This window comes from Oryza sativa, chromosome 2, assembly GCF_034140825.1.
Source record: "Oryza sativa Japonica Group chromosome 2, ASM3414082v1".
Classification (NCBI taxonomy): Eukaryota; Viridiplantae; Streptophyta; class Magnoliopsida; order Poales; family Poaceae; genus Oryza; species Oryza sativa.
In genome coordinates, this window is record NC_089036.1 from 18,800,679 (window position 1) to 18,809,804 (window position 9,126).

At 43.5% G+C, this 9,126-nt stretch overlaps 1 protein-coding gene across 4 annotated transcripts; it reads right to left on the reverse strand.

Moving 5' to 3' along the window:
• Positions 1-326: 326 nt before the first annotated feature.
• Positions 327-7,961, reverse strand: LOC4329457 (uncharacterized). 4 transcript variants are annotated; one of them, XR_010739737.1, is made up of 9 exons: positions 7,794-7,961; positions 7,537-7,646; positions 7,404-7,445; positions 5,763-5,930; positions 5,481-5,657; positions 5,069-5,338; positions 4,762-4,980; positions 1,608-1,676; positions 327-563 (listed from the first exon to the last, which is right to left on the reverse strand). XR_010739737.1 is itself a non-coding variant. In XM_066308072.1 (8 exons), exons 1-7 carry the CDS (start codon positions 7,942-7,944, stop codon positions 4,774-4,776), a joined length of 1,125 nt encoding a protein of 374 aa, XP_066164169.1. In that variant the 5' UTR covers positions 7,945-7,961; the 3' UTR covers positions 1,323-1,676; positions 4,762-4,773. The 4 variants fall into 4 exon arrangements, 3 of the variants coding, with proteins under 3 accessions (XP_066164169.1, XP_015623936.1, XP_066164170.1); XM_066308072.1 differs by lacking the exon at positions 327-563 and having other exon boundaries at positions 1,323-1,676; XM_015768450.3 differs by lacking the exons at positions 327-563; positions 1,608-1,676 and having other exon boundaries at positions 4,421-4,980.
• Positions 7,962-9,126: the final 1,165 nt, after the last annotated feature.

Below are 9,126 nucleotides of genomic sequence, written 5' to 3' on the forward strand. Positions count from 1 at the left end.
TCCCTAATTTTATGGTTGGGATGATTCCACTCGCGTGATTGGATTGTAGGATAGGACGATCCTAGTTTTTTGTTTGGTTGAAGGGATGAGGGAGGGATGGGATGGACGCCGTTTGCAACTACTGACGATAGTTGACAAGGCGAAGCAGCGCGACTACAGCCCGGCGGGCGAGCAAGCAAACCGGCGACGAGAAGGTGGAGGAGCGGCGTGAGTAAGTGAGCAGGAGGAGCAACCATGGCCACCGCCGCCTCTGTCCTCACCTCCCTCTCCGCCATCGCGGCTGCCGGGAAGAGCCTCTGTCACATCCAGAAATTCTACAACTCGAATTTCAAGCTGAATGTGTATTAAACTTCTATCCAGGACCAGCCAAAGTACACAAACGACAATTTGATACAATTCCACGACTATATAAAATAAACTCACAAACGCAGCGGAAAAACAAAAGAACTAGACTTAATCTTCTCGGCAAAAGCGAAGTTTTCTCCATAATCCACAGGCAAAACCTTGACGTCTGGAACAAGCTCAATCCTTAGAGAACTCACCATCTAAACCAATCTCTACTTCTGTGGTGAGGGAGAAATAAAGTAAGATCGAGTACAACCACCGTACTCAACAAGTCATATCAACGGGGAGGCATGATGCAAGGATATTCAAATGAATGGCTCATAGGATAATTTGTAGTAAAAGTAGCATTTATAAATCATAATTTGAAAGCAGTAAAAACAGTATATAATTAGGTAGTATTAACATGAACACTGTTCAACGCTAAAACCACGTTGCAATAGGCCCAATCAAAACCACATGAACTACACCAGTTCATTAAGTCAAATTATTAAGATGAGACTAATCACGGTGAGCTGGTTGACCGCCCAATAACCGCGGGCACGGCTATTCAAATAGTTTTACTCTGATCAGATATGTACAGCTTTACCCACAAGACACGATTCTACACATGTTACATGCCCCGAAGTATCACCGTGATACTGCAAAGGGGGAAATCGTGACAAAACCCTCCATATAACCTCCCCTAACCAACATACTCACCTCAGGTTTCACCCCACCCCTAAACAGGCAGTGGGCAGTCCCCTCTCGTGCCTAGGTAAATCCGGAAGCAGCATAGACCGCTTCCCGGTCCATCCATACTCCATCACGCCCACCCTTGCCATGGTATGTTAACTAGAAAATATTATACTTTAGATTTAGCCTGGAGCCCATCTGGCCTGTGGTCAATACGAGTATATCTTCCAGGGATTCCCGAGAACCGGTCCTTAATTGTCATGTGCACGACTTCCAAAATCAATCATGCATTGTACCCACAACCCACCATTAAAGCATATTTTAGTTTAATTAAACCAGAACCATGGTGGTACATCATAACATAATTAAGGACTAAATTATAATGAATCCCATTGTGAGCTAATTGGTCTAAGCATGGCTAAGCATTCCTAAACCAATCATCTAGTCAATTATAACCCAAGCTGTCAATGGCATGATATAATCAACAGGCTGAGAATAATAGAAACATTCTAAACCCAATGCAATTTAATAGAAAGGAGGGGATTTTGTAAAATAGGCTCAATATGATCAATGATGTATGTATGACTTGCCTTGCTCTTGAACTGACGGAACCTCGGCGACCACTTCAAAATAAACTGGAGCATCGGAACAGCCGGAATCTAAATGACACACAAAGCACACAAGCAATACACATAATAAGGCTACTAAAATATCAAAAGAAACCAATTTTAATGGATTCTATACATTTTAACGAATTCACTGCAATTTGAACGGGTTAAAACGGAGCTCAGAATATTTAGATATGAATTTACAAGATGAACTGTGTTATTACTAGTAACCGAAAAACCTTAGTCATTTATTACATATTATTGCCCAAAGATAAAATAGATCAAAGGGGAAATTAACATCGATAAGCAAGCCTCACGAGATACCAACTCATCGTGTCACGGGACCATCCAAACGGTCAACCAAACCGGTGGCTCAGGACGGTTCTAAACTAAAGAATGACTTGAACGACCGAATGAACTAAAGCTTCGGTCAAACTACGAACGAACAGCGGCTAGCGGCTTAGCGGCACGGCAAGACGTCGGCACACGGGTAGGGCGGCTCGGCTCGGCTTGGCAGCGGTGCGGCACGGTGGCGGCAACGGTGGCACAGCAGTGACGGCTAGGCAGCGACACGGCAGTGGCAGCTGGGCGGCGGCACGGCAGTGGCAGCGGCGGCTAGGCGGAACGAGGCAGCGTCAACGGTGGCTACCTGCGGCGGCTAGGGCTAGGGTAGCGGCACGGCAACGACACGGCGGCGCAAGCCAACAAAAGTGAAGGAACAACTAGCCCTAAAAACAAGACAGAAGCCTCACCGGAGAGGAGATGATGGCGGCGGCGGTTCTGGCGGCGAGCTCAGGATCGACGACGACGACGCTAGATAGGATTGAACGGAAAAGATTAGATAGATGAATTGATGTTTGCAACAACTAAAACATCCATGGGAAGGGAGAACAGAGTACCGGCGATGCAACGGCGGCGATGGCGGCGGCACTGACGAGTGGCGGCGGGACAGCGTCGACTAGCGACGACGACAGGGGAGGGACGGCCGATGGCTAGGGTTTGGGTTTTGCAACTATGTGGGAAAACAAGGAAAATAGAGGGGGTATGAATACTTTTATAGGGGGCAAAAATAGATGGATTAGGTGGGACCTACTGGGACTCGGATTGGGAGAGGGGGAGAGAGGCGGTTCGGCCGGCTAGGGGGAGGGGCACGCGGGGGGAGAGAGGGGGAAAAAAAGAAAGGGATTAGGATAAGGACTTTCCCAAAAAGAAAAACAAATGCGGTGCTGTTTTAGGAAAAGAACAGAAACGCCCCCGCGAATGAAAACAAATACGGTTCGCCATGCAAAACAAAACCGCGGACAGAGAGGGGAGTGAATCGGGCAAGATTCATGACCAAAGGCGAAAAGAAGAATTATTATTAACTCAAAATTTGACAAATTAAATTAACCACATTGCCTCCGGTGCTCTGAATATTCCGCTTTAAGTCCTGTTAATGATTTTAGAGCAAAGAGAATTCGAAAAAATTTCTCCCCAACAATTCCGATTGTTTAATGCATTGTTAATTTGGATTTCCTCCTGGTTAACCAAAGTAATTTCTATAGACGATTTATTAATGATTTAGAAACTACGGAAAAGGGGAAAACTCCGGGTGTGACAGCCTCCTCTTGTCCTCCCCCTCCCCCTGGCTCCCTCTCCCTCTCCTTCGCCTCCCGCGGCCGCGTCGCCGTCAGGCCCCACCTCCGCGCTTGTGTCTTGTCCGCTGCGCCGAGGAGGGTGTTGTCGGCCTCGGCCCCGATAGCGGCCACCATCGCAGTCAGGCACAAGCTCCTCAACACGATGCTCTCCTACTTCGAGTTGCTCGACGACCGTGAGGGCGGAGCGAGTCGACCAGAGCCCGCACGACGGATCCGGAGATCCCCTGCGTCGGATCCAATGTAGCAACGGGGCTCACGCTGTGCGCCCATCCCATGTGGGACAAGTTCGTCCGCTCGAATTTGTCGGACAGCCTCGACCCGGATATAAGGGGAAGTTTCATCTAACAGGATCATCTCATCCCATCTAACGGAAAAACGGGTTCGCCCTGTCCCAACCCATTCCATCCCACCAACCAAACATCACCCAAGCATACAAAGAAAAAAGGGTAGCACCCAAAAGATTGTTGAATAGTCCCACATTGGTTATGGAAGGGCAAAGGACCTAAGATATAAGTGGGGGAGCCCCTCACCTCAATGGCTAGCTTTTGGGGTGGGAAAGGCCATTTACGATCCTACAATTGGTATCAGAGCCTGGCTAGGTTAACATCTCTGGCCCAATGGACACAATGTGTGAAGGCCTGATGGATCGTAGGTGCCTGCGGAGCCCGTATACCTAATGGACCGTGGGTGTGGGGGCCCGTATACGGTGAAGGGCTGAGGGACACCAATGTGTGAAGGGGGAGATTGTCGAATAGTTCCACATTGGTTGTGGAAGGAGGGGGAGATTGTCGAATAGTTCCACATTGGTTGTGGAAGGGCAAATCAATAGCTAGCTTTTGGGGTGGGAAAGGCCCTTACCAATGTGTGAAGGGGTGAGAAAGGCCCTTACCAATGTGTGAAGGAGAAGATTGTTGAATAGTCCCACATTGATTGTGGAAGGACAAATCAATAGCTAGTTTTTGGGGTGGGAAATGCCATTTACGATCCTACAATACCTCTGTAAACTCTCATTGTCATTGACACGTAATTTACCTCCTTTACTTTTTATTCAAACTTTCTATACTTTTAGTTTGGTCCTTTAGACTATATACTATATGTTTTTTATGTGCCAATTTTTTTTTATAATGATAGTTTATGGGATATAGACCAAAACATGAATGAAGACGAATGCCATTGGTAAATAGTATATATATACTGGACTTCAATTGATCCGGGCAGCGCGGCATTGTGCGCTTCAGCTAGTACTACCAAAACCAAAACAAATAGCAGCTTGGAGAAACACAGTCTGACTTGTCTAAAGTAGAAACCAATACTACCAAAACCAAAACAAATAGCAGCTTGGAGAAGCACAGTCTAACTTGTCTAAAGTAGAAACCAAACAGTACACTGATCATATCAGTAATTCCCAAATTTAACTTGAGATAAACAAAACACAAAAGAAGTGGTGGTCTGGAAATCACTGGAAGTCATCTTGGGCATAGATAGCAGCTTCAGAATACCTGTGGTCACTTCTAGTTTGTCAGCAATTCCGCTTGTTCAGCTTCATAAACCTTTGTAGCCTCCCCTATCAAGGTGGCCAAGAGCTTTCGCTTTTCAATCCTTTGTTGATACAAAAATACCATTTCTTCATGGATTCTCTTGGAAGTGCGCTTTTTTATCCAAATGCCATATTTTGGTGCATCAGTTACCAGCTTAGATAGCACATCTGGTGAAAACATCTGAAATTAAAATGCTTTGGCCCATTAGTTGAATGAAAAGTTACCATCAGATGTGCTGGAACACAACAAAAAAATAATTACGATTTACCTTTTGACTGTATTCTATAACTTCCCTTCTAGGGTAAGATGCTATCAGCAAATCTGTAGAATGTTTCAGCAAGCATGCTATGATCTTTTCTTCAGGGTAACATACTATCATCAGAGCTGTAGAAAGTTTCAACAGGCCCCAATCCTCACTGTTAATGCTAGAGATATCCATAAGGTTCCGACCAGCACGACGCAAGGACCAATTATTTTTCTTCTCACAATCATCACAATCATACAAGTCAGATGCTGCCTCAAGAATACGTTTGTTAACCTGGAAACAAAGGGTATCATTTCGTCAGTAATAGGGAAAAACTCAAATGAAAACTTTTATATAAAAATTAACACCAACGGTAAATGAAGGTTTCAAATGCACAATGAACAAACTATAAGAGTGTAACTAGTAGTAAGCTCACCATCCCTGGTTTGACATCAAATCCATAACGATTCAGGAGCATTTTTAATCCTTGACTCATCTGGAGACGGTCCTCCTTACTCAGCTGAGAGTTTTCTTCAGGGACTAAACTATGCATAAGATTCGTCAAACCCCACATCACCTCCATCACAAATTCATCATACAGACAGGAAATACCCTGAAAATAATGTAAATAAAAAATGCAGCTCAGAACAAATGATGCAACAAATAAAAAATGCAGCTCAGAACAAATGATGCAACAAAGTAGGGAGCTTGCACTAACCAGGTTTGCTTCTATGATTGTTTTATATTCGGGTTTCCCAACAGCTATTTTCCCCCCTTTGCGGTGGTACTTTGTTATCATGAGATTAAGCTGATCGTCCACACCAGTATCACAGTTAATTGCCAGAGACTTGTCTGTAAAAACTTGAAAAGCAAGACGCCAAACTACCTGATAAAGAAACAAACAGGGATGAGCATGTTAATGGCGGGAAAAAACAATTATCAGTTAGCAATATATGTTTGATGCAATGTAATGCATCTCAATCTGATACAATTGGGAGCTTTAAGTGTTCATCTATCAAATTGTTGCGGTTCAATTCAGAATTAAGACCATGGGCTAATGTGACATGTTTCAAAAATGTGGTGCTCTTTGGTTTCAAAGTGGTGCGTACCAAATGCCCCTATAGGTTTCACCTTGCTCCAATCGACTTTTAAGAAACCTTTTTGTTACCATGCTTTTAGGAACATGCTTTACAAACATTCTATTGATTTCGTCAGTTAGAAAAATATAAATCATGCGGTACTCCAACTTTTAACTTAATATCAATCCAGAATGGCAATATTTGAATGCCACCAAATCTGATTTGGCCCTCCAATGGTGGCGTAGAACATCACAAGATTTGAACCTTAACTGGGCTTCTAGGAGGCTAGGCAGGGTCGGAATACACTTGGTTGATCACTATCCCCACCACCTTGCAGTTTCAAGTGGAGGCACGAACATATGCTCCAGATGAAGAGCAGGAAATGCTGGTCAGGGTGCAACCTATCCCACAACCTGGAAGAGAATCGGTAAGACCGATGATATGTTGATGGTAAAGGTCCATCAAGATCAATCATGCGGCTGCTATTCCTAAGCAAGCTAAACCAAGTTCCTAATTTGTTGGCTACATGGCTTATGGATTGGCATAGTGTTGATCCTAGTCTGAGAATCTACCAGGGAAGCAGGTGAAATTGGTTGGTTTCTTTAACAAGTTCGACTAGAATCGCAGGATTGGAGTCAAATCCAATGGTAATGATCCTTTTCTCATGATATTTTCAATCAAAGGTCAGACTAGATTATCTATCGTTGGAAGAAACTACACAACTGTCATGCTCTACAATGGTCCCTTGCAGCCACTGCTGAAGGCAAGCTATGCAACTGTCTGGGCTACTACTACAGGACCTATTTGAAATCGGCTATGCTCTAGGAGCTGTCTGGAGGGAAGCACAGTGCCTTCATTCCCTCTGTTGCTGAGCTCAATTTCTGTGCTCTACTTCAAGCTGGAAGGCATTGTGGCCTGGCTAAGGATAGTTCAGGCAAGGTGAGAATAAATCAACCCAAACATTGGAACATCAGATAAAGGTAGAGACGAGTTTGAAGATGCAGAGAAGTGAGGAAGATAGAATCTCATTTGCCCCAGGGCTGGTCAGATGGATTTAGTGACTACATGCCGTTAATCTTTCTTTGTTTTTCTTTTTCTTCTCATTTGTTGTTGTTGTTCTAAACTTATGCACTTTTCAGAGTTTAAAAAGGCAAGGAAATAACTGATGAACAATGATGTTATGGTAAAATCCATCCATTCAATGCAAAATAAATAAGTCGAGTCACGGACGAGCAACCCATAGAAAAAATATATAATCAGAAGGAAACGAAAGGACTTACAAATTTTGCCCTATATTCCATGGCAAAGTTTTGCCAGATATCCTGCAGAGAGAAATCAAATTTAAAATCAGATCCATGACCAAAATGCAGCACATCAGTCTATATAACAAAGGGAAGGATAACGAGCACATGCCTCCATGGCAGTTGGTGCGATGAGGCGGATCCCATCAAAAGAGAAAATTGCAAAGCCCGATGGCGTCTCAAACAGCAGCAAGATTGCCCCGCCGTTCCCCGATCTAGCATCTGTCGAAACAGGAGTCAACAAGGAAACAAACTCAGCCTAGTATTACCAAGGAAAAAAAAAAGCATTCACCGATGAAGGGGAAGGGGAAAGAGCAAGATCCAACACGGCCGCCAGCCCCATCGGCCGCGCATACCCCCGCGCCTCACCTATATCGCCAATAACGTCATTCTGGATCGATATGCGCGGACGCTTGCGTGGGTTTGTTGAGGGTGGAGCACGACGATCGCGTGGCCGTAATGAGTAATGACCGGAGGCTGCGAACGGGGGTGGATCATCTGTACCGGCGGGCGAGTCCATGGAGAAGCTGTGCGAGCGAGGAGAAGGAGAAACCACGAAACCGAACACATAAATAAAAGCGAGGAGAATCCGAACAGGATCGGGACGAAAGGCGGCGGACGGTGGGAGAAGGAAACACGACTTTGTTTTGAGAATTTAAACAACTCAATGTCTAACCTTTCCACTCAATGACATACTCGATCCGTATAAAAGTCGTTTAGGACCGCGACACGGTTTTCAAAATACAACTTTGACTTCTTATTTCTATAAAAATATTTATTAAAAAGTGATATATGTATATTTTTATAAAAGTATTTTTCAAGACAAATCTATTCATATAATTTTTACATTTTCAAACTCAACAACTCGATAGTTATTTATGATTTATATTTTTAAGGTTTGACTTAAACATTGTCCTAAACGACTTCCTTTACGAGTATGGAGGGAGTATGGGCCTAGAACTGTGGCTTGGTTCAAACCTAGGAACCTTTTTGCATATTGGTCTCACTGACCTGTGGACCCAACCTATTTAAAATTTGGAAAAAATCTAAATGAAGTACCTAAAGCTTTTATATTTTCAACAGAAAAACATGTAAACTTCTAAAAACCATAACAAATTGAAAACAACACATTTTAGAGTAAATCAAATTTCTGTGAACTCATCAAATTATGAACTTTAATGTTATGGAATAAAAACTTGGCACTCACAGTACAAATTTTGCCTCTAAAACTCATCTAAACTAAATCACACATAAGGCTTGCACAAACTTATAAAATGCATAGAGAATTCAATTTAAGTCATTTTGGAACAAACTCAGTTTCTATAGATCCACCAACTTATGTTCTTCTATAAAGTAAAATAAAATAGTATACGTACTTCACATCAAATGCCCCTAAAAATACTATCTACAAAATGATTAGTTTTAGATAAGCTGAACTTTAGAAATTCATATAAAATGCATTTCAACTCCTTTTTTTAGTAAATTTAAGCTCGGTAGAAATCACACCCAAATCGATAAAACCACATGCTGCAGGGGACAAAATGGGAAGGGAATGAATGGGGGAGGGATGAGGTGTACCTGCACATATTCAGTTCCGGCCAACCAAAACGACAGCTGCGAAGCCCTAGAGCGGAGCCCAACCTTGCCGCCCCCTGCATCGCCTTTCTGGTTGCCCCAACTTGTCTAGGGTTTTAGTCGGTTT

Excerpts from the sequence above, each read along its gene's own strand:
- LOC4329457 (XM_066308072.1), bottom strand. The coding sequence starts at position 7,944 with ATGGACTCGCCCGCCGGTACAGATGATCCACCCCCGTTCGCAGCCTCC. Across the intron at positions 7,647-7,793 it reads TGACGTTATTGGCGATATAG|ATGCTAGATCGGGGAACGGC; the intron begins GTGAGGCGCGGG and ends CTGTTTCGACAG. Across the intron at positions 5,339-5,480 it reads TTGATGTCAAACCAGGGATG|GTTAACAAACGTATTCTTGA; the intron begins GTGAGCTTACTA and ends CTTTGTTTCCAG.